We start from the raw sequence: 24,911 nt of genomic DNA, 5'->3' as shown, positions 1-24,911 counted from the left end.
CAGCTGGCTGCCAGCACCATCACAGGGGGTGTGTCTGAAATAAATGGAGAGAGAGGTTTGTTTTCTAATTACCCTGCCCCCCTCATCTGGTCAGCCAGAGTGGGTGAGGAGCAGCCCAGATTGGCCGGGAGGCAGAGTCGGGATTTCCATCTTGCTGCTGATACCCAGGCATAGCTCTGATTGCAGACTGAGTGAGGACATCAGGGCATGGCCGGATCTTCTCTTTCCTTAGCCAGCCATGCAGGACTGCACCCACCCCACATGCTGCACCGAAGGGCGCTTCAGCCGTATAAATGCAGGAGGGTCCTTCTTTGTAAAAGGCTCTGGAGACAGGACACTCAGATCATAATGGTCTTGTGGTTAAAGATACAAGACCAGGCTCAGGACACCTGGATACTATTTCTGGCTCTGCCACTGACTTGCTAGATGACCATGGGAAACTCACATCACCTCTCTGGGTCTCAGTTTCCCCTTGTAAAATGGAGATAATACTCATAGCAGTCAGAGGAGAGTGGTGACTTGTGAAGTTCTCGTATTCACATCTGTCGAGTGCCCTGAAATCCTTGGCGGGAGAAGCAGAGTTATTTCCCTTAGAGCTGGAGCTGTGAAGATTGGATCCAGATTAACCTGTGAGCTTCTCCAACAGTTGGGAGTCTGCAGCAGAACGTGCGTTGGGTGGTCCCTGTAGAACCAGGGCTGAGCGACGTGACGGAATCATGGTACCATGTGAGAACGGGCTGTGGGCTAGATTGGGAGAGTGCTGGAATGGTTCTGTCTCCCCCGCCTCCCCCCAGTCAGGCCAGCTGTGTGCAGGTGTTGCTAGCAGCAGTGGCAAAGGCTGGTTAACGTTCTGCTAACCTGGCTGCGCCCCTTTCTATGCAGCATCAAAGTACCAGCTGCGCTGCCTGCATGTGACTAATGCGCAAGTCGCTTACTGGCTGATTCCGCATCAAACTGCAGCTCTCAGCTGATTCGGAGCCACCCCAGTTCTAAAACCATCTCTGAAATCTGTCCAGTGACATCTCCGCCTGGCCCTCAGCTCATCCGGCCAGACCCAAGCACCCCCACGGGCAGAGCCTACCCTCCCCCGTTCCCCTCAGAGATGTTAAAGCCAGAAGGGACCATTCAAGCAGCTAGTCCAGTGGTTTTCAACCTTTTCTCATTTGTGGCCTCATAGAAAATTCCGAATGGAGATGTGGGCCTCTTTGGAAATCTTAGCCTGTAGCCCCCCAGGGGTCCACGAACCACAGGGTGAAAACCACCGAACTAGTCTGACCTCGTGTATCTCACAGGCCATTAAACATCATCCAGTTACCCCTGTATTGACCCAGTAACTCACATTTTACTAAATACAATGCAGTAACTCATATGTGATTGTCTATCTCCCACAAGGCAGCCCGTCTGGATCTGGAGACATGAGGAACTAGAGAATCCACCACTGCCTTGATCCTTTGTTTCCAGGGTTAAGCCCCTCACTGTTGCAAATTTGTGTCTCATTTCTTATTTGAATTTGTCTGGCTTCAGCTTCCAGCCATTAGTTCTTGTGATGATTCTGCTGGATTAAAGAGCCCACTCGTACCCGGTATTTTCTCCCCAGGAAGGCACTTCCAGGCTGTAACCAAGGCTCAGGCTTCCCTTTCAGGAACAGATGGAACTCTTCCAGTCTCTCGCATTTTCTTCAGCTGAGTCATGTTTGTGGCTCTTTTCTGCCCAACATCCTTTTCGAAATGTGGACACCAGAACTGGACGCAATATTCCAGCATGAGTCTCACCAGTGCTGTGTACCAGGGTATAATCCCCTGCCTGCTCCACTCACCACTCCTCTGTTAATACATCCAGGAATCGCATTAGCCCTGTTTGCCAAAGCAACACGCTGGGAGCTCAGGTCCAGTCTCTTGTCCGCTCTCCCCCCAGATGCTTTTCAGAGTCAGGCTCCACTCCCACATCTGTAGGTGGGTCAGTATATAGTTCCTACCTGTATAAGACTTTGCATTTGGCTGTACTAAAATGCGTTTGGTTTGAATGGGCCCACTTTACCAAGCGATGCAGATCGCACTGTCTGACTGCCCTGTTGTCCTCCTGCCAACCTCTCTCAGCTACAAATTTTATCAACCAGGATTTTATATTTACTTGCAGATCACTGACGAAAGTGTTGAACAGTGTTGGGCCTCATACTGATCCCTGTGGAACCTCTCTAGAAACACCCGTTTGCTGCTGATTCCCCATTGACGACTACTTTTTGAGATCTGTCAGTTAGCTAGTTCTTAAACCAGTTAACGTGCTCTATTGACATTGTATAGAGCTAGTTTTAATAAGAATGCCATGTGGTACTAAGTCAAATCTCCTCCAAAAGTCTAACATTTACATAGTCATTTGTAATCTCACCAAAGAATGAAATAACTTAGGTGCAAAGAAGAGAAACAAAATGATTAGGGGGATGGAATAGCCTCCATATGAGGTGAGATTAAAAAGACTGGGACTGTTCAGGTTAGAAAAGAGACAACTAAGCAGGGATATGATAGAGGTCTACAAAATCATGGATGGTGTGGAGAAAGTGAATAGGGAACTGTTACTTACCCCTTCACATAACAGAAGAACCAGGAGTCACCCTCACCCAAGGAAATTAATAGGCAACAGGTTTAAAACAAACCAAAGGCAGTTTTTCTTCACACAACGCACAGTCAACCTGTGGAACTCCTTGCCAGAGGATGTTGTGAAGGGCAAAAGTATAATTGTGTTCAAAAAAGAATTAGACAAGTTCATGAAGGATGGGTCCACCAATGGCTGTTAGTCAAGATGGGCAGGAATGCAACCTCCTGCTCTGGGTGTCACTAAACCTCTGACTGCCAGAAGCACCTGGCACTGGCCACTGTCAGAAGGCAGGACACTGATGGATCATTGGTGTGACCCAGTGAGACTGTTCTTATGAAGCAGGTTGTTGGACAAGACCCATGTTCCACAAAGCCAGGCTGTCTGGCATTAGTTACATTCCCACCCTTTAATCAACTCAATCCCTCATCAGCTCTTCCATTATTTGGTCCAGGCTCAGCAGTGCAGGTAGGGCAGTCCGGTCTGGTCTGGTCCAGTCCGTTGTACCTGCAAGATATTTATAGCTGGGACGGAGAGCCGGAAAGAGGAGCAGCAGAACGTGGGGCTACTGGGCAGGCAGCGGTACAGCCGCTGGAGGAGAGGTTGGCGTTCTGCTCCTTTCCCCACTGCACTTCCCACAAGTTCCCTGACCCACAGTGGGAAAGGAGAATGTCAGGCCATGGGGCAGCTCCACTCCAGCAGCTCCTCTGGCACAGCGGCTGTACCAGCCCCCAGCCCTGTGCTCCGGCGGGGCTGGCTGCTGTGCAGACAGAGGAGACCCTGTGGGGAAGGGCTGGGGGCGATACAGCCGCACCGGAGGAGCTGGCGCGTGGGGCTGTCCAGTGGCCCCACATTCTGCTCCTTTCGCCGAACATGGGGGGCCCAGGCAAGGTGAAGTCACGCGGAGGGTCATGTGCCCCTCATGGCTCTCTGCGTGCTGGTAAGAAATGGATTCCACATGTACCACGGCCCAGGCTTGATATCAGGCTAAACTAGTTACGACAAGAGCAGTTTGCTTTACGGAAAGTTACACCGGGGAAATATTTGATGTCACTGTAGCTGCAGTTTAGAAGCTGGAAATAGAAAGAATCAGCATCATGCAGCCAGCCGGCTCTTCACCGATTCCCACTGCTCCACTGGCCCCCGGGACCCACGCAGCCAGCGTCCGAGGGGTGCAGTAGAAAGCTGTGTGATTGAATATTGGCACTCAGCATGTCTGGCTAATCACATGGCTTTCCTTGGCAGGGTCTGTCTGATGGGGGTCATAGACTCTCCATCTAGCGCAGGGGGTCTCAGCATTTTTCTTTCTGAGCCCCCTCCACTATAAAATCTCCATGGCCCACCTGGTTTTCTGCATATAAAAGCCAGGGTGAGCATTATGGGGTAGCAAGCCAGGCGACTGCCCAGGGCTCCATGCCACAGGGGCCCCCATGAAGCTACATTGCTCAGGCTTTGGCTTCAGCCCCGGCTGGGGGGGCTCAGGGCCTGGGATTCAGCCCTATGCAAAGGGACTTTGGCTTTCTGCCCTGGGCCCAGCGAGTCTAATGTTGGCCCTGCTTGGTGGCCCCCTGAAACCTGCTCGAGGCCCCCTTGGGGGCCCTGGACTTCTGGGTGAGAACCACTGGGCTAGTTTATCTTTGGGCAGTGCTGGGCCACCGTCTGCACTTTTCCGGACTGGCCTCCATGCCCGTTGTACAGGGAAGCAGCCTTTCTCCCATTTCTTACCTCTCACTGGCTCCTGCCCCTCAGCTGTGGGGCAGAGACTGGGATCTGCGCTACCGCCAGCCAGCTCCTGGCCCTTCCCGCTTGTCCCTGGAGAGAACGGCTGGTGAGGGCCCCCCCGACACACTTACTTTTAGTTGATATTATTTTAATTGTCCTTTTGAAGGAAAAAGAAAGCAAAAGCAGGACCCCGTACAGCCGTTACAGCGCGACACCGTTCCCAGCGCCCCGCACAATACAGCACATGCAGAACTTCGGCTAAGGTACGTTCACTGAATCCCCCCGCAGGCCTCGCTTCCGGTCTCCTCACTCAGGCTCCTCTTTCAGACAACAGAGCTGCGTTCCCCGACTCGGTCCCTTTTCGGATAGGGCCCCCTCCAGCCCGGCTAAGCCCCACCGCCGGCACCGCTCTACACTGAAATTTTTGCTTTGACTTCTGTGTTTGATGGCTGGTCTTTTGCTGGACAGACTAGTCTCCCGTGAGAATACGCCACACGACTTATTAAAGGGAAACTGTCAACATAATAAATACATCAAACTCTGCTCCAGTATTAACGCAGAAAAAATGAAACCATCCCTTTTGGCTCCTCATGAATGAGGCTGGTTTCAGGTCACATTTTGCACTTCACTCTGCTTGGGAAGTGCAACCACACAGTTTGCTTTGCTAGAAGCTTTCCTGCTTGTGGTCCATTTCACTTCCTGTCCTCATGTAACACAGTGCCGCACAACACTGCAGGGGATTGATTAAACCCCCCAAACTGGTTCATTTAAATTAAAAAGCAACAGGGACGAGGGTTTATTCCTGTCGGGTTTTACAAAACCTTCACCCAACCTGCATTTTGTATCTACATCTCCTCACAGCAACCAGCTGATTATCAAACCCGCAAGGGCCCAGGCAAGAAGCCACCACAAATCCTGCACACCAGAAACACCTGCAGCAGACGGACTGAAGTGTCTAGGCCAGCGATCCTCGGAACTTAGTGGTTCAGAAGCCAAAATTAACAATCAACGTGCCCCAAAAGCCCCAGCAGCGTGACCGACAGGGGAAATACTTGGTTTTATATGTAATTATTCTCACAGCAAACAAGTTACTAACTTAGAGCAAGCTGATAACTGAATTGGTTAATTACAATGTAAAAGCATCCTGATCAGTTAACAATTCAATCACACGGCATTTTAATATCACACGCTGCAAAGAGCCACAGGAGACCCAGTAAAGAGCCACTTGTGGCTTGCGAGCTGCAGTCTGAGTATCACTGGTCGAGGTGATGGGCTCTATGGGTAAAATCCACAGATTAACTCTCTTGTAACAAACACTGGAGAAGCAGCGACATCAGCTGTCAGTCCAGCCTCGGGTGGCACCTCCACAGTCACAAGGAGATGGTGGTTACCCTAGGATCTCACACCCACACCCAACGGGCCCAATCTGACTCCTATTCAAGTCAAATCAGTGGGACTGGATTATCCCTCAAGGGATCCAACTCTGGAGCAGCATAGAGAATCCACTGCTGTATGGCGATAGGAAACTGGCGGGAGAAATAAGGACAGGAGATGGACACACCAGACTCTTGAGTTCAGGGCACAAGAGAGATATGGATGGGCAGGGGCAGTGTGCCAGGTGGAAGGAGAAGTGCAGGATTGCCCAGGGTTGGCATGCGCCTCAGACAGTATCTGCCATTTTTAGAGGCTTTTATAGTATTGATTAGAGAGAAAAATCTACCCCCCTTTTGTGCGAGTATTAACATGGATTTTATCCAGCATGCTGCATCATTCCATAGGGACGTGCATGTGACTACGAATAGCATCTTAGTGCTAATACTTGCTAATTTAAAATGGTCTGTGATTTATACAGGAGACATACAGGAAGGATAAAATCAAAGCAGACACAGCAGACCATTGCTAATTACATCACTAAACAAATGAAAGGAAGACAGCTTGCCCACAATTTTCTGCCAAGGTCTGATGGAGTGGTGTAGTGAGTTTGCATATTACTCAGACTTCCTCACTTCCACAAAGTACACCGCAGAACACTTCCTAATAGACTATAGCATAAACAAACAAACGCCGTGCCTGAATAAATGAACAGTGTCCATTACAAGGCAGCGGCCTTGCTCTTTGATTATATGCTGAGCGTCTCATTTGCAAGATTCAGCAATTTTCACAGACACTTGTGCAAAGCAGCACGGTTCTAGTGTAATTAGAAAGCTAGCATACGCAATGGGGCACTTATTTATATTTTGGTAAAGATATTTTAGTGTATTTACTAGGCAGCCAAACAACGTATATATTTAGGAGACCAATCGAGTTGCTTGTAGAAAATTTGTACTCTGGAGAGGAGACTGACACGTCAGCTGTTTTTACACAAGGTCCCACATCAAGGATGGGCCTGGAGAGTTGAGTGTGTGTGTCACAAACATCACTTTTGCACACCCAGGTTGGAAGGTAGCTTCCAAGGAGGCTTTTCTGTTGGCCTCTGAAGACACGTTCTCTCACAGAAGCAGTTCTGCCTAATCTACAGCTCACAGTCTTTCACTCCTGCATCTTGTCAGCTCCCAGCTCCCAAACATAGTGTTTGCCACGTTCTACCCACACAAATGATTCTATCTCACGTGTGGCTCCTCTGATGTAGCACAAGGCGTTTGCGCTGCATGAACCTCTTCCCACACTCATTGCACACAAAAGGTCTCTTTCCAGCCGGGGTTCCCTGGTGGGCTCTAAGAGGTGGCTTCTGGCTAATGTTTGCCCTGCACTGCGGGGTGCCGGTGAAGGGCGCTTGCTGGACCAGGGCCTGTGGGCTCCGACTGGCACCTGTCCTGGTGCTCTTCGGCAGCGCCTGCTCAGTGTGAGTTCTCTGGTGTGTCAGCATTATCCGCTCGTCCCGGAACCGTTTCTCGCATTTCGCACACTGATACGGCTTCTCCTCTGCCGGGACCTTCTGGCGGCAGAAACCCATGTCATCCTCCAGGCCTTCCTCCCCTTTGCCATGGGGCCTCTTGCCCCTGTGCACCCTCTGGTGGCTTTTCAGGTGCTGCTTCTGGCTGCAGGTCTTCCCGCACTCGTTGCACTTGTAGGGCCTCTCACCTGTGTGGATCCGCTCATGGATGATGAGGGTTTTCTTGTCCTTGAAGCTCTTCCCGCACTCGGGGCAGGCAAAAGGCCGCTCCCCCGTGTGGATGCGCTGGTGGCTGATCAGATGGTGCTTCTGGCTGAACCTGTGTCCACACTGGGCGCAGGAGAAGGGCTTCTCCCCGGTGTGGGTGCGCTGGTGGCTGATCAGATGGTGCTTCTGGCTGAAGTTCTTCCCGCAGGCTGAGCACTGGAACGGCTTCACTCCCCTGTGCACTTTCTGGTGAGACACGAGGATCTGCTTGAGGCGGAAGCTGCTCCCGCACTGCGGGCACAGGAACGGCCTCTCTGCCGTGTGGGTGCGCTGGTGCTTTCTGAGGTCTCTGCTCTTGTTAAAGCTCTTCCCACACTGAGCGCACGTGTACGGCCTCTTGGGTGCCTGAGGGCTTCTCTGGTGCCTGAGGAGCTGCAGCTTCTCAGAAAGGCTCCTCCCTCTCTCGGGGGCAGCATCCTTCTTTCCCACGTGGGTTTTCTGATGTCTCTTCAGGTCCCCCTTGGATGGGAAACCCTTCCCGCACTCGGGGCATTTAAAGGGCCGCTCCCCCGTGTGACTCCTTTCGTGGATGGTCAGGGCCGTGTTACTCTTGAAGCTTTTGTCGCACTCCGGACACGTCGGGGGAATCTTCTTTAGTGAGGCTTTTTGGGGAGGAGGCCGTGAGGGTTTGTCCTGAGCACTCGCCACCTGGCTTTGCAGCTTCTGGCGGGATTTGCTTCGAGTCAGGCCGCTCTTCTTCACACACTGCGGTGGGCTGCTCCCTTCCTCCAACTTTCCCGGGAACACACTGGGCGGTTCCAGGGTCTCTGTGTCTTCCTCCTGCTCCTCCTTTTTAATCCTGATTCCATCATCTAGTAGAAAGAAGACAGAGGGAAGAGTCCAGATAGTATTTCAGGTGCTGAGGATGGAAAAAAACTGCCCATTCAGCAAGACCCCCCATCCCAGAGGGAATCTCAACAGGTTCCCAGTGAGAATCTGTGAATGAATCTGCTGGGAAGTTCTGCTATTGGAAAAATCCCCTCTCTTCCCACAAATTACAGAGACATTTCCATCACATCCAAGTTTCTACTGCCCAAGAACTAGCCAGTGGAAGCCAGCTGCATTCACTTAAACAGGTCTCGCTCCCATGACGGTGACCTGAAATATAACCCCCGCCGAGACACAGATTCTGCTGTCAGTCATACTGGTGCAGCCCAGTGACGTCAGCAGAGCTATTCTGGCCTAAGAAAGCACATTTTGGCCACTATGCCCAGCCTGCAGAGGCCATCAGGATTATAAACTGGGGATTCCTGCCAGCCATGTTTCTATTTTATTCAGCCTAGGTTCTGACCCCACCCTCCCCAGTGCAGAACGTGAGCTCACAGGAACGCAAACTCTGGAGTGGCATTGTAAGCCAGTAACTTTCTCAGTGCAGGAGAGGGAGGGACTCAGGCTATGAGTTAACGAGTCCTGTTGGGAAGTCACGATTGGCACCAGCCATGGAGGAATTCTGGCTACACACGAACAGAGCTAGGGACGCTCTTCCGATACGCGCAGGCTTCAGGAGCCCTCACTGCCTGTAAGGAATGTTACTCTCAGTCCAACGCCCTGTCCATTAGGCCACCCTTCGAATGTCCAACTCTTCTCTGTCTAGCTCAGATGTGTGCAAACAACGGCCCAGGGGCCACATCCGGCCCCGGACCATCCTGTCTGGCCCCTGAGCTCCCGGCTGGGGAACCTAGTCCCCGGCCCCTCCCCCGCTGCCCCCCCTCCCACGCAGCCACCGCGCGGGCCGCGCTCTGGCCCCCTGCTCCCGCTGGGCTGTGTGGGGAGCGAAGCTGGCTCTGGCTGTGTGTCATGGCTGCGAGCTCCTGCTGCTGGTAAGGGAGTGGGGAGCAGGGGGCGTTGGGTAAGGGAGCAGGGGATCCTGGGGGGGGGGAAGTCAGGGACAAGGGGGTGGTTGGATGGGGCAGAGGTTCTGGGGGGGTGGACAGGGGATGGGGAACAGGGAGGGTTGGGAATGAGAGTCCTCGGGGGCCTGTCAGGGGGCGGGGAGGTGGATAGGGGTTGGGAGGGCAGTCAGGGGACAGGGAGCAGGGGGGGTTGGATAAGGGGGTGAGATCCTGGGGGGAAGTTAGAGGCAGGTGGTCCCAGGAGGGGGTGGGAGTCCTGGGGGGGCGGTGTCAGAGGGCAGGGGTGTGGATAGGGGTCAGGGCAGTCAGGGGACAAGAGGCAGGGGGGCTGAGTAGGGGGCAGGGGTCCCGGGAGGGGGCAGTCAGGGGTCAAGGAGCAGGGGGGCTGGATGGGGGGTGGGGTCCTGGGAAGGGGAGGTCAGGGGTCAAGGAGCAGGGGGGCTGGATGGGGGGTGGGGTCCTGGGAAGGGGTGGTCAGGGGTCAAGGAGCAGGGGGGTGGATGGGGGGTGGGGTCCTGGGAAGGGGAGGTCAGGGGTCAAGGAGCAGGGGGGCTGGATGGGGGGTGGGGTCCTGGGAAGGGGAGGTCAGGGGTCAAGGAGCAGGGGGGCTGGATGGGGGGTGGGGTCCTGGGAAGGGGTGGTCAGGGGTCAAGGAGCAGGGGGGTTGGATGGGTTGGGGAATCTGAAGGGGGCAGTCAGGGGGCAAGCAGTGGGAGAGGAGGATGGAGGCAGGGGCCAGGCTGTTTGGGGAGGCACAGCCTTTCCTACCTAGCCCTCCATACAGTTGCGCAATCCCGATGTGGCCCTTGGGCCAAAACGTTTGCCCACACCGGTCTAGCTCCCCATCCTTTGGGATTCCCCCCCACTACTCACCTGGCCAGAAGCTTTGGGGGGTCCCCCACTCTCTGGGATGCGGAGGGTCTCCAACACATGGCTCCTCTTCTTGCTCAATTTTACATATGATCTCTGGTTTGACAGCGGGCCACCCTGTTCCAGGGACAGAGAACAGTAAAGTCGCATGTTTATATTCATGTAATTAGAGTCTGGAAGAAGGCTCCTCCATCCTCATCGTCACAGGTACTATCCCTCGCTCAGCTCTAGCTACTCCGAATTCCTGGCACATGCACCTTTCACGCTCCTCTGTCCTTACTGCTCCCTCCATCTATCTGGCCCACTTCTGACCAGAGTAACGGGTGATGCTGGTGGTAGAAGGTCTCTGCACGACGGGGGAAAGAATGTCACTGACGCCAAACGCTGAAAATTAAAATGTCTGTACACTAATGCGAGGAGCCTAGGTAACAAGATGGAGGAACTGGAGTTACTAGTGCAGGAAGTGAAACCGGATATTATAGGGTTAACCGAAACCTGGTGGAATAGTACTCATGACTGGAGCACGGGTATTGAAGGCTATGTGCTGTTTAGAAAAGACAGGAAGAAAGGCAAAGGTGGTGGAGTAGCCTTGTACATCAATGATGAAATTAACTGTAGCGAAATACGAAGCGATGGAATGGATAAGACAGAGTCTGTCTGGGCAAAAATCACACTGGGTAAAAAAGCAACTAGAGCTTCCCCTGAGATAGTGCTTGGGGTGTGCTATAGACTGCCGGGATCTGATTGGGATATGGATAGAGACCTCTTTAATGTCTTTAATGAAGTAAACACAAAGGGGAAATGTGTGATTATGGGGGACTTCAACTTCCCGGATATAGACTGGAGGACGAGTGCTTGCAAGAATAATAGGGGTCAGATTTTTCTGGATGTGATAGCGGATGGATTTCTTCATCAAGTAGTTGAAGTACCTACGAGAGGGGATGCCATTTTAGATTTGGTGTTGGTGAGCAGTGAGGACCTTGTAGAAGAAATGGTGGTAGGGGACAACCTTGGTTCGAGTGATCATGAGCTGATTCAGTTCAAACTAGATGGAAGGATAAACAAATATAGATCCGGGATTAGGGTTTTCGACTTCTCGAGGGCTAATTTTAAAGAGTTAAGGAAATTAGTTAGGGAAGTGGATTGGACGGAGGAATTAGTGGATTTAAATGCGGAGGAGGCCTGGAATTACTTTAAGTCGCAGCTGCAGAGACTGTCGGAAGCCTGCATCCCAAGAAAGGGGAAAAAAACCATGGGCAGGAGTTGTAGGCCAAACTGGATGAGCAAGCAACTCAGAGAGGGGATTAGACAAAAGCAGAAAGCTTACAGGGAGTGGAAGGAAGGCAGGATCAGTAAGGAAAGCTACCTTGCTGAGGTCAGAACATGTAGGGATAAAGTGAGGAAGGCTAAAAGCCGCATTGAACTGGACCTTGCAAAGGGAATCAAAACCAATAGTAAAAGGTTCTACAGCCACATAAATAAGAAGAAAACAAAGAAAGAAGAAGTGGGATCGCTATACACTGAGGATGGAATGGAGGTTAAGGATAACCTAGGCATGGCCCAACATCTAAACAAGTACTTTGCCTCAGTTTTTAATAAGACTAGTGAGGAATCTAGCGATGATGGAGGGATGATAAACGGGAATGAGGATATGGAAGTGGATATTACCGCAACTGAGGTAGAGGCCGTACTTGAACAGCTCAATGGGACGAAGTCGGAGGGCCCGGACAATCTCCATCCGAGGATATTAAAGGAACTGGCGCATGAAATTGCGAGCCCATTAGCGAGAATTTTTAAGCAATCGATAAACTCGGGGGTTGTGCCGTATGACTGGAGGATTGCTAATGTAGTTCCTATTTTTAAGAAAGGGAATAAAAGGGATCCGGGTAATTATAGGCCTGTTAGCTTGACGTCTGTAGTAGGTAAGGTCTTGGAAAAAATTTTAAGGGAGAAAGTAGTTAAGGACATAGAGGTCAATGGTAATTGGGACGAATTGCAACACGGATTTACTAAAGGTAGATCGTGTCAAACCAATCTGATCTCCTTCTTTGAGAAGGTGACGGATTACTTAGATAAAGGAAATGCGGTAGATATAATTTACCTAGATTTCACTAAGGCGTTCGACACGGTTCCGCATGGGGAACTGTTAGTTAAATTGGAAAAGATGGGGATGAATATGAAAGTTGTAAGGTGGATAAGGAACTGGTTAAAGGGGAGACTCCAGCGGGTCGTATTGAAGGGTGAACTGTCAGGCTGGAAGGAGGTTACTAGTGGAGTCCCTCAAGGATCGGTTTTGGGACCGATCTTATTTAACCTTTTTATTACTGACCTTGGCACAAAGAGCGGGAATGTGCTAATAAAGTTTGCGGATGACACGAAGCTGGGGGGTATTGCTAACACGGAGAAGGACAGGGATACTATTCAGGAAGATCTGAACCACCTTGTAAACTGGAGTAATAGAAATAGGATGAAATACAATAGTGAAAAGTGCAAGGTCATGCACTTAGGAATTAATAATAAGAATTTTGGATATACGTTGGGGGCGCATCAGTTGGAAGTGACGGAGGAGGAGAAGGACCTTGGGGTACTGGTTGATAGCAGGATGACTATGAGTCGCCAATGTGATACGGCTGTTAAAAAAGCAAATGCGATTTTGGGATGCATCAGGCGGGGTATTTCCTGCAAGGATAAGGAGGTGTTAGTACCGTTATATAAGGCGCTGGTGAGACCCCATCTGGAATACTGTGTGCAGTTCTGGTGTCCCATGTTCAAGAAGGATGAATTCAAACTGGAACAGGTTCAGAGACGGGCTACTAGGATGATCCGAGGAATGGAAAACCTGCCTTATGAAAGGAGACTCAAAGAGCTTGGCTTGTTTAGCCTGGCCAAAAGGCTGCGGGGGCATATGCTTGCTCTATATAAATATATCAGGGGGGTTAATGTTAGGGAGGGAGAGGAATTATTTAAGTTTAGTACTAATGTAGGCACGAGGACGAATGGGTATAAACTGGATATTAGGAAGTTTAGACTTGAAATTAGACGAAGGTTTCTAACCATTAGGGGAGTGAAGTTCTGGAACAGCCTTCCGAGGGAAGTAGTAGGGGCAAAAGACTTTTCTGGCTTTAAGACAAAGCTTGATAAGTATATGGAGGGGATGTTATGATAGGATCGTTAATTTGGGCAATTGATCTTGGATTACCACCAGATAGGTCTGCTCAATGGTCTGCGGGGAGATGTTGGATGGGATGGGAACTGAGTTACTGCAGAGAATTCCTTCTTGGGTGCTGGCTGGTGAGTCTTGCCCACATGCTCAGGGTTTAGCTGATCGCCATATTTGGGGTCGGGAAGGAATTTTCCTCCAGGGCAGATTGGCAGGGGCCCTGGAGGTTTTTCGCCTTCCCCTGCAGCGTGGGGCACGGGTCGCTTGCTGGTGGATTCTCTGCAGCTTGAGGTCTTCAAACCAATTTTGAGGATTTCAATAACTCGGTCCTGGGTTAGGGGTTGTTATAAAATTGGATGGGTGGGGTTCTGTGGCCTGCCTTGTGCGGGAGGTCAGACTAGATGATCATATTGGTCCCTTCTGACCTATGAGTCTGTGAGTCTGTGTCTTCTGTCCCGCTGCCCCTACACACCTCTCCTGCTCCAGCTCTCGGTCTCTAGTGCCATTTCTCAGTCTTCTTGCTGCAGAAATCTTTCCTCTATAGGGCTCCTTACCCCATCCACTGTCCCATGTTTGACCTTGTCTAATGTCAGGGACTGTGTCTCATGGTATGTCCGTGGAGTGCACCACATGCTCACGGGGTGCTGTGAATCTTCAATGACAGGGTTGTATATGAGCCAAATTTTCAAGCTTAGGAGCCTGAAGTTAGATGCCTAACTCCATATTGAGGCCTCTAGATAAGAATGGCCCAGCTCCTGGGAGAAGGGCGAAAGGGATCCTCACCCAGCGAGGTGACCAGCTCGTAATTGTCCCTCATCACGTCCCGGTACAGCTCCCTCTGCCATTCCGCTAACGCCGTCCACTCCTCCAGGGAGAAATAGACCGCCACGTCCTCGAACGCCACCTGCAACACAAGCCGCCCGGCTCACCCTCTTGTGCTGCACGGATAGCCAGAGCCTACACTGGGGACTGCAGTAGGATCCAGATATGGGCAAAACCCCTTGGCCTAGTGCCACGCAGTGTGCTCCCTGCTCCTCACCAGGCCTGTCTGCCAGGAACAGCATTACGTGAGAACTGACAGCAAGGAGGTGAGTGCAGCGGGGCTGCTGGGAAAAGGATAAAACAAAACTGCTTGCTGGTTATTTCAGTAAATCTCTCTGCTTTGAATCTGCAGCAAGACACAGGGGCAGTAACTAGCTCCTGATGCGTGATGGGCCCTTCAGTCTTGGGGGGGGGGGAACTGGGGTTGGTTGAGAGACTGAAACGCATCCCGTAATCCTGCAAATCAAGGGCTAAGACAAGAATGGGCAAGTGAGAGAAAGCATCAGCCTGCACAGTAACGTCAGGCTAGATAGCCCCTCTGCATTGCGCACCTCACTGGGCCGGGGTTCAGCCCTCCTGGGTTGGAGGCTATGGAATGATCCAGGTCAAAGGGACAAGGGTAGGGGAAGGGGAACGACCCTGAATCACCGGAGTCGTGGGCTGACCAAGGGAAAGAGCAGGAATACAAGGATAGCTAGAAGCAGGACGAAGGGATCACACTGGGGCGAGGACAGACACGCACAGCGCTGCAAACCTCGCAGCCCCTGATATGGGGGAGAGGGGCAGGAGCACGATCTGGTCACGCAGGACAGTATGTTTTAAACACGCCTTGTCTATTAAAAGGTTCTTTTCAGGCCAGCAGCTCAGTGGTTTCTGACAGCACCGAGAACAATTCAAGGAGCAGCCTGCAAAACCCAACATGAGCTAGAACCAGATTGGACTCTCGATCTGGACACTGAGCTGTCAGACACGCTCCACGCTGGCCCTGCACCACCTGGCCAGGAATCAGTCACGCTGCACAAGCAGCCCTCGCGGGTCCCGGGTGTCCTTCAAGGAGAGTGAGTCACATTTTAAAATGACTTCCCAAAAGCAGCCTGTCCTCACCAGGCTGCCGAACCGCCCCCACCTTTCTCAGCTGTTATTTTTAGAGGCAATTTTAACTCTTGTGAACATAAGGAATTAGCAAGGAGCACCAGGAATAATGGGGACAGGAGTGATGCAATTTATTCTACGTGGCGCAGCCGGACTGGTATGGCCTCTCCTGACCAGAGACGTCTGTTACCATGTCCCCGGGAGGTGGTCTTAGAACGAGGGCAAACATCCGCCAGGTGCCTGCCTGGGACACCTCACTCAGTTCACTTGTGACCAGGGCAGACGCCAGGTTTCAGGAGCAGAAAATCCTGCACCTAAACCATCTTCCCTGTCTCCCAAGCAACATGTCCTGGAAAAGCGGCGAATGCAGGCGCCAGGGGAGAGCGGAGACAAGGGATAGGAGTAAAGAGCTGCACACTCATAGGTGCTGGATCTAGGGATCCTGCTGCACCCTGGGCCCTGGCTGGATCTGGTTTCCATCACATGCAAGGTTTACAGTTTGGTCCAATGGCTCTCAGCTGCCCCACTACACACATTGTTCCAGCCCCCTGGGCACGCTCTGCTGAGCCAGGCTGGCAAGAGCAAGGTAGGAATTCCTGTGCCATCCTACAGTGCCCTGCTCCCTGCGGGCAGAGCCGCCTTCAGCAGCCCAGTCACACGGGGGCCTCTGCTAGGGAGCAAAGCTTTGTATTCAAGCCATCCTAAGACACCCACACTGGGGGGAACAGAACCGCCACACACTGGGGCAGAGCAGAGACCCTCCCATCCCGGGCCTATCTGCTACCCAGAGAGCCCCCTTCCCTGCAGCCCCTGTCAATATATAGGGAGGTGTGAGAAGCGAGAGCCCCCCATCCCGGGGCTATATATGGGCAGAGAGCCCCCAGTCACCACAACGTCCCCCTGGGCCCGGCGGAGAGCCCTGCCCCACTGCAGTCATTCTCCTGGCCTGTGTCTAGGCCCTGGCAAAGCAGATACCCTGCCCCCCGGGCTGTTTGCCCACTGCCCCCTCTGGGCCCTGGAGAGCAGAGACCCCCGGCCAACCTTGTGTGTCTAGGGCCAGCCTTGTTCCGTGGGGCTACAGGTCCTGTCTCTGCCCCGGCTGCAGGGGGAGCTCCCTGTTTACTCCCCACCCCAGCACCCAGCCCAGGATCCTGCTATGGGGCTGCTTCCTCCAGCGGGCAGCGTCCCCCGGGGGCCCATGGGGCCAGGTCCCCCCGCTCCCAGCGCCGCCCGGGGGCCAGCACCCTACCTGAGCAGAGCCCGCTGCGGCCATCCCCCGGGCCTCCGGCCCCTTGGCCCCAGGGCTGGCGGGGCGCAGGGATCGGGGCCAGGCTGAGCAGGGCGCCGGTCGGCCCGCGGGCTGCGCTCCCCGCCCGGCTGATTGTAGCGCCCGGCCGGCCGGGCCGAGATGCTCCGCAGCCAGCCAGCCCCCCGCCTCCCGGGGCATTGTGGGAGATGTAGTCCCGCCTGATTGACAGCTCCGAGACCCGGCGCGGGGGCGCAGGGCAAAAGCCAGGGGTGGGGGGAGCCCGTGTCCCGCTGAGCCGGGGCCAAGCCTTGCCCTGCTGCCGTGTGGACGCAGCTCAAGCCGCTGGCCCGAGCCGGGAGCTCTGCCTCCTGCCATCCAGACCTGGCAGCAGGGCGGGAGCCCCGCCCGGGTCAGTGTGGACGCTCCAGCCAGGCTTCCAAACACTGAGTCCGCAAGCCCGGTTTCACTGTGCTGTGCAGACATACCCCGGGGGGCATGGGGGGGTGCTGTCTGTGCTGCAACCCCCCCTTCCCGCCCCATGGCTCCGAATCTCAGAGCCCAGGTCTGCAGTCGGGCTTGTGCTGCTGCACTGAGCGAGCTGTGTAGACGTCCCCGCTCGGGCTCTGAACTCCGCCCTGCTCCTGCAGGCTCAGAGCCCCAGCGGGAGTGTCTGCAGGGCTCTTTGTAGCTGTAGTGCCAGCCCCGCCAGGCTGAGTCTGACGAGCCAGGCTCTGAGACCCGCTTTTGCAGGTGTGTTGTGCAGTGTAGACGCACCTGCCCATTCCTGCGGCAGGGCACTGGCTATGTGAGTGTGTGCTGGCTTTCAGACTTTCCCAGCTTGATGTGCTGAGGCCTATGGGATCGCTGAGAATGGACCTCTGGCCCCCAGGGACCGGGGCAAGGTGTCACCTCCCAGCTCCACCCCTCACCGACTGCTGTGGTACATTTGCATGGATCCACTCTGCCAATTCTTGTGATTTTACCACTAGTCTAGCAATATTTGGTGCTTGTTCTGAAAGCCCCAGCTCCTGGAGCCCAGTGAGTACATGAAAACCTCAGCTTTGATTGTTTAACAAGTGTCAAGCCCTCATGGCTGCGGAGAAAAGCCTGGAAACGTGGCCCCAAAGACAAGTACAAAGAACCACAGATTTATTAGCTTGAATATCTCATGATTTTCAAGCCAATCTTGTGATTTTGGGTGCCCTGACTCATGATTGTTGGATGTTTGGATTTGGCGATACTATAGCTGAGCATTTATTCGCTGTATTCTCCCCACTCAGCCCCCATCCGTCTCACACACTCACCTCCTCCCACGGACGTCTCCTGCCAAGGGCTCAGTGACTGTCCAGCTATGGGTCGCTATAGTCTCCTCGTGCCCAGGCCCTACAGGGAAGGTGACCTGCCCCCTCAAAAGCAGCCTTCTTCCCAGTTCATTATCCGCCTTTGGTTCCTGTTCTGCCAGGTCTGTGGGGCAGAATGAAGTGATACCCCCTGTATTAATTCCTCAGGCCCCACCTCGCATTTCCCATGTGTCCTGCTGGTGGGACCAATTGGGTCCCAGCTTGGAGTTGGGGTGGGTGCGATCTCCTCTCATTAACCTGAAGTGTGACTCCTAAATAGACCATTGAATAAATAAAACACACACTCTCACACCACCACCACCACTGCTGATCAGCAACAAAGGGCCAGGGGGTTAAGCAAGTTCAGGCTTGGCACGGAGTGAGGTTTTCAGAAGGACCAAGGTGCCTAACTCCCAAGGGCGGAGGCTTTGCCAAAGGAGGCTGTCAGCCAGCCCCCACTCCAGCAGCTGGTGACTGGGGGAATTAATAATCCGATTATTAAACAAAAGGAAAACTGTGTCTGGGGTAAAGGCCTCGCCGCCCGAGCAGGACAGGGGGATTTCTGCCTGTCCCGTGTCCCGGCCGCCTGCATCTCAGCAGTTGCCCGGCCATGTGCCCCCCACTAGCTCTTTTGGTTCTTCTTCTCTGCCACATCCAGTCCGAAGCAGCAGCCCAGGGAGAAGTGCTTCTCGCTGCCCTTTGGCAGTGGCTTGGGTGATCATTTGTTTCCGAGCGCCGGGCTGACTGCCCAGGAACCTTTCTGCAGCCACGTGCCACAGTTCGCCCTTCGTGATCTCTGTGTGCCACAACCCTTTGAAATGAGGTGCCACAGACCCCAGGATCCCGTGTAGCCAAGACGCAGCTAAAGGAACGCTGCCCCCTTCCAGCCAAGCTTCTCAGCTCCTTCCCGATCTCATTCCAACAGGGCACGGCGTGTTTATTTGGGGAGTATGAAATGGACACGAAGTGAGGCTGACCAGAGTACAATGGCGACCATTTCTTTCTACTCTTTCCTGTGGACCTGAAGCCAGCCCAGCCTCTGGGAAGATGGCCACCCCTGGGCTCTGTGGGTAAGCAAGTCCTCAGCAAAGCGTGGGGGTGAAGGGAGGCTGCAGACGGTTGTCAGAAGCAGGAGAAAACTGAAAGGGGTTACAATGGATTGGGGGGAGAGGGGGGATGCAGGGGAACAGCAGGGGCAGAAGAAGCCTGTGAAAATGAGCCAGATGGGAAGGGGAGCTGGTAATCATGTGAGGGGGGCAGGAACTGAATTTATTTAAACAAAGAATTTCTCCCCTCATTCCCAATGTCCACTGTATCTATGACTTTGTGGGACTGAAGACATTTCTTGCCCTTAGCCAAGATGGCTGTCACATCCCTGCATTTTTCTGCAGGTGCATAGGCAGCCCCTAGCAAAGATCAGCCAGTGCCCAGTGACGTGGAGTGAAACTGCCCCTTAGGAGGGCTGGCTCAGGGTGTGGGATGGGATGCTACACTCTATGGTACTGTTCAGTCGTTAGCTGGCGCTGTGTGTGGCCACAAAATGAGAGGAGAAATCCTAAACCTCCTGCAGGAAGGACATCGAGAATTAACGAAATGCCGTGAATGGGCCAACCAGGCAGTGTGGTGGCCAGGCAGCAGCGAAGACATAAAGAATCTTCAGGTGAACATTGCAAAGCAGTGGGCTTGTTCTTGAAGTGTGGTACCCAAAAACCCAATTGAGGCTTCACTAGTGCCAATTAGAGTGGGACAATCCTCTTTTTTGTCTTACTTATGACACTCCTGTTAATACACTCTAGAATAGTGAAAGAAGCAAAGAATCCTGTGGCACCTTATAGACTAACAGACATTTTGGAGCATGAGCTTTCGTGAGTGAATACCCACTTCGTCGGATGCACTAGAATAGTGATTTTCAAGCTTTTTGAGCTGAGCCCCGCCCCTTTTGAGTTACAATTTTTGGTCACGCGTCCCAATCCAGACAAAAATAGACACATCCAAAAGCATGTTTGATAGCCTACTCATAAACATAAGAGAGACCTTAATAGAACTTTAATTAAATTGCATACACCTGTAAGTTTCAAATGTACAGAAACTTAATGTGAAAGGTGGGCCCATTTCTTGTGGACAGCTTATCAGTTTGTGGGGAAATTTTTGAAACTGACAATCTGAGGTTGTCCTCCACTTCCAATCTTGAACGGTACTTTGTCTTTAGCACAGCCAGTGCAGAGAAGTCAAGATATACCAAGTCTATCGCTTCCCCCCATCCACAAGGCTTGTTACCCTGTCACAGAAAGCTATCAGGTTGGTTTGACATGATTTGTTCTTGACAAATCCGTGCTGACTGTTACCTATCACCTTATTATCTTCTAGGTGTTTGCAAATGGATTGCTTAATTATTTGCTCCATTATCTTTCGGGGTACAGAAGTTAAGCTGACGGATCTGTAATTCCCTGGGTTGTCCTTATTTCCCTTTTTATAGATGGGCACAAGATTTACCCTTTTCCAGTCTTCTGGAATGTCTCCCGTCTTCCATGACTTTTCAAAGATAATTGCTTATGGCTCAGATATCTCCTCAGTCTCTCCGTGAGTATTCTAGGATGCTTTTCATCAGGGCCCTGGTGATTTGAAAACATCTAACTTGCCCTCAACCGACCCCAGATTTTCAGCACAAACTCTGTGCACTCCATTTTGCAGCATGCCAGTTTGTAGGACAGTCTCCTTGTCCTGAGGATTTAAGAGCAGGTTGACTCTTCAAATCCGCTCTTTATTGGGATGGGCTGTATCTGAGAAACCTGTTGACCAAATGAACTCAATTTGCCCCATTAGCTCTCCCCCTGATCCTGATGTGGCACAGCTATATTATGGAGGGGTGGGAGTGCCATCGCACCAGGATTTCCATTTTAAAAGGTGTGAAAAAAGTGTACAACAGTTCAGTCCTTTGGGTCAGAATATCAATATTAAGTGTTTCTTGTAGGTTGTGCTCTGCTTGATTTTTCTATAGCAGTTCATGAGGGGGAGTATCTTTTGAGGCTTGCTATGACTGTTCTTAAAAGGGCCATGTGACATATATAGTGCCTGGCATTTCCTTCAGAACCCTATGCACTGAAATGACAGCAGGTTGAGGGCTGGAAATCATAGGTGGGGGCCCTTGGCTTGTGATGTACTATTGTAGAAAGTAGACATTTCTTTTTTGTATTTATTTTTCATGCTAACCTTAAGTAACGTTTTTGACTGAGGAGAATGTCATGGTGCCACACTATTCACTTGGAAACAATTCTACAAAGAAATCTCACAGCCAGCGGATTTTAAAAAGGTTTTTTAAGATTTTTGAGACTGGATACTAGAGGGAACTAAGCAGTAGAGAATTCACAATAGAGAGTGATCTCTCTCTCTCTCTCTCCAATCTAAATCTTCTTCTCCAAATCTGCCGGCTGGCAGCCGGCCTTTACGCTGCCTCTCCTCTAACACACCTTTCTATTCTTAGACACAGTCACCTCATTCGCACAGGCCTAGGATCAACCTGCTTCAGAGCCATGATTGACAGCTCTGACCTTTGAAACAAGTAGTGAGGGGAATGAATGGGCCCTGACCAGCCAGCTGCTAGGTTACCTGATCTCTCTGTCACCCATACTGCACATGCAGAGCTCTTCTTGTTTCTCTCAGAGCTGTGATCCTGCCAGTCAGGGTGACCAGGTGACAACAACGAAATATCGGGACACGTTCCTGGGGGGGGGGGGGCAAAGTGGGGAGGGGAGGAGCCGGAGTGAAAAATATCGGGACAAATGGTGTCCTGACCATACATCAGTCAGGTCCTGGGACGAACAACTAAATATCGGGACAGCGCACACACACACACCCTCTCTTTGCCAGGGCACCATCTTGGAAATTCTGCTCTTCATGCCACTTCACTGAGCTTTTCACCCTGTCTCTCAATACTGAGCACGCTAAAAATCAGCAACTTGGAGAGGAGCAGCTCCTGTCTGTTCAGAATAGAGATCAGACACACAGAGTGGGGCTGGAGAAGATCTCTAGTAACAGTCTCCTCTGTGATGGTTTGATAATATCTATTATCTCACCATCACTTACTAGTGAATTTACTGGGCATCTGACATTGGCTTAAGGCTCCTACTTAGGACTGAGCAGATGTTTCTTCTCGTTGACACAATACCTTGCTGCCCCTGATTTTACTTCACTCGAATGAAGTCTAGGCTACCTGAGGTCTCTTTCTGATTCGGGGCCCGTAACTACTACCTACATTTAAAGCATAGAAGGTTACTATAATAGGGTGCAAAGACTGTATGTTTGCTGACTTTGACCTCACAATACATCGAAGGTGGCGGCAGGAATCAGAACTCTGTGTGTGTGTGTGTGTGTGTATCAACTTTGGTTTTTTATGTAAAGTTTGGTTAGTTTGGCCAAAACTGAGACAAACTGCCACAAGTGTTTAACAATTACATTACACAGATATTTATGAAATAAACAGTAACTTAACAATTATTTGACTAAACCTTAGGTAGAACCACTACACGAATAAACACATTTTTAACAATTACAATAATTAACACATAATTTAACAGTTAAACATTTTAAAATAAGACATATATATGAACCTGAATGACAATTCTTAAAATTTTAACATAACAAAAAACTGTTACATAAATTTGTTTATAGTTAATCATGTTTAACAAGTTTGCCTTCAATGTCCAACTTGTCCTGAACTGATTGTAGACCTTTTAACAGACTCTTGTCAATTTCTACTTGTTTCTGGGCAATTTGTATTTTGAATAGCATTCTTTTGGTCTAGCAACATATTATTATTATTACAGATATTATACAAATAACTTGGATTACAGTTATCCATACCGTGCACTGTAACATTTTGTTGAAGACTCCATTGGCAGTAGGTGACCACCCCAGTAGTGGTTCCTACCAACTATGACATCCGGCCTTTTGGATAATTTCAGCTTTTCTCATGATTTTTTGGTTAGCAACTTTAGTTTTAGTGTAATATCCCCTACTTGTCTTTCTAATTGCCTACTGATTTGTAAAATTGAAGTCATGTTTTTCAGTTGGATTAATATGTTTTCTGATAGCCCCAGATTTACCTTTTCAAGATGTTTTTGAAATTGTAATGTGATTTCTTTATCATAAATCTGTAGTGAGAACAGAGTATGTTCATGGTCCCACTTCTATTTCTTGAATGCTTTGATTAGTGAACCAACTACTTGTTCATACCGTGCCTATAAGTGTGACATTTTCTGTTTCAACTTTTATACTGCTGGGTTCTCTAACATGAAAACAGACTTTTCCTTCGCCCAAATATTAGAAGCTTTCATCTCCTTCTAGTGTCACAAGTAAATTACATTCCCCTTGTATATCATTACATTTTGAATGTTTAGTATGCTGTTCCCCATTTTGACAATTCCAATCGCATCTGTCTACATCCATCGATCCACATTAGTGTGAAGTTAGGCTGTTTAATGGCCCAATTCCATTCTCTAATGGGATACCACAACTTAGAATCACATTCCCAACCAATAGTAATTACAGGATAGGCTTGAACTATTTCTCCATTTATAGAACTTAAAACCCAAATTGCACATTGTCACGGAGTGTGGGGGAGTCCGGCCCTGCACCCCTCTTCCTGGGACCCACAGTGACTCTCAGCCAGTCAGTAAAACAGAAGGTTTATTGGACAACAGGAACACAGGTTACAGCAGAGCTTGCATGCACAGTCAGGACCCCTCCACCGAGTCCTTCTGGGCTTTCAGGGTGCTTGGATCCCAGCTAGGATACCCTGAATTCCGCCCATCCAGCCCCAAGCCCAAACTCCAACTGCTTCCCTCCTGCCACTCCCTTCCTTTGTCCCCTTCCCGGGCAAAGGTGTTGACCTTTCCCCTCCCTTACCTAGCTCAGGTTACAGGCTCTGGCATCGTCCATCTCCTAAAGTCCTCCCCTGCTCTCCCACTCCCCACACAGACAGTCCCTACTGCATCACATCTCTCCCCCCTTCGAGACTGAACTGAGCGGGGTCACTCTGCCCAGTGACCTGGGGAAGTTCAGGGTCCCCTCTCCGGGACAACGCATCCGCTGTCAGGTTGGCACTTCCCTTCACATGGACCACGTCCATGTCATAGTCCTGCAGGAGCAGGCTCCACCTCAGGAGCTTGGCGTTGGCTCCTTTCATCTGGTGCAGCCAGGTCAGGGGAGAGTGGTCGGTGTACACGGTGAAGTGTCGCCCAAAGAGATATGGCTCTAGCTTCTTAAGGGCCCACACCATGGCCAGGCATTCCTTCTCGATGGCCGCGTAGCTTTGTTCCCGGGGTAGCAGCTTCTTACTCAGGTACACGATGGGGTGTCTCTCCCCCTTTTCATCCTCCTGCATTAACACCGCCCCCAGTCCCGTGTCTGAGGCATCGGTGAACACCATAAAGGGTTTGTCAAAATCTGGGTTTGCCAGAACTGGGTCGCTAACCAGAGCCTCCTTCAGCGCCCGGAAAGCCTCCTGGCACTGCTCAGTCCAGATCACCTTGTCTGGCTTCCCCTTTTTGCACAGTTCAGTGATGGGGCCGGCTATGGCACTGAAGTGGGGCACGAACCTTCGATAGTACCCCGCCATCCCAATAAAGGCCTGGACCTGCTTTTTGGTTTGGGGAGCAGGCCAGTCTCTGATCACCTCCACCTTGGCTGGTTCCGGCTTCAGGCAGCCGCTCCCCACCCAATGGCCCAGGTAAGATACTTCAGCCATCCCCACCTTGCACTTCTCAGCCTTTACTGTTAACCCAGCCTTCCGGAGTCGGTCCAGGACTTGTTTAACCTGGGACACGTGGTCCTCCCAGGTCTGGCTGAAGACGCAGATGTCGTCAATATACGCCACGGCAAAACTCTCCATCCCCCTCAGTAGCTGATCCACCAGGCGCTGGAAGGTGGCCGGCGCTCCCTTGAGGCCGAAGGGCAGGGTCAAAAACTCATAGAGCCCCAGAGGGGTGATAAAGGCCGATTTCAGCCTGGCATCTGCGTCCAGCGGCACTTGCCAGTAGCCTTTGGTAAGATCCAT

The 24,911-nt window shown here is 51.5% G+C and overlaps 1 protein-coding gene across 1 annotated transcript; it reads right to left on the bottom strand.

The window, feature by feature from the left end:
* Positions 1–5,362: 5,362 nt before the first annotated feature.
* LOC127045865 (zinc finger protein 135-like) lies at positions 5,363–16,649 on the bottom strand. Its single transcript, XM_050942624.1, has 4 exons — positions 16,518–16,649; positions 14,138–14,258; positions 10,198–10,311; positions 5,363–8,283 (listed from the first exon to the last, which is right to left on the bottom strand). The coding sequence occupies exons 1-4, from the start codon at positions 16,539–16,541 to the stop codon at positions 6,917–6,919; spliced, it is 1,626 nt and encodes a 541-aa protein (XP_050798581.1). The 5' UTR covers positions 16,542–16,649; the 3' UTR covers positions 5,363–6,916.
* Positions 16,650–24,911: the final 8,262 nt, after the last annotated feature.

This window comes from Gopherus flavomarginatus, chromosome 2 (assembly GCF_025201925.1).
Source record: "Gopherus flavomarginatus isolate rGopFla2 chromosome 2, rGopFla2.mat.asm, whole genome shotgun sequence".
Taxonomy (NCBI): Eukaryota; Metazoa; Chordata; order Testudines; family Testudinidae; genus Gopherus; species Gopherus flavomarginatus.
This window is presented reverse-complemented; position numbering and strand designations above follow the sequence as displayed.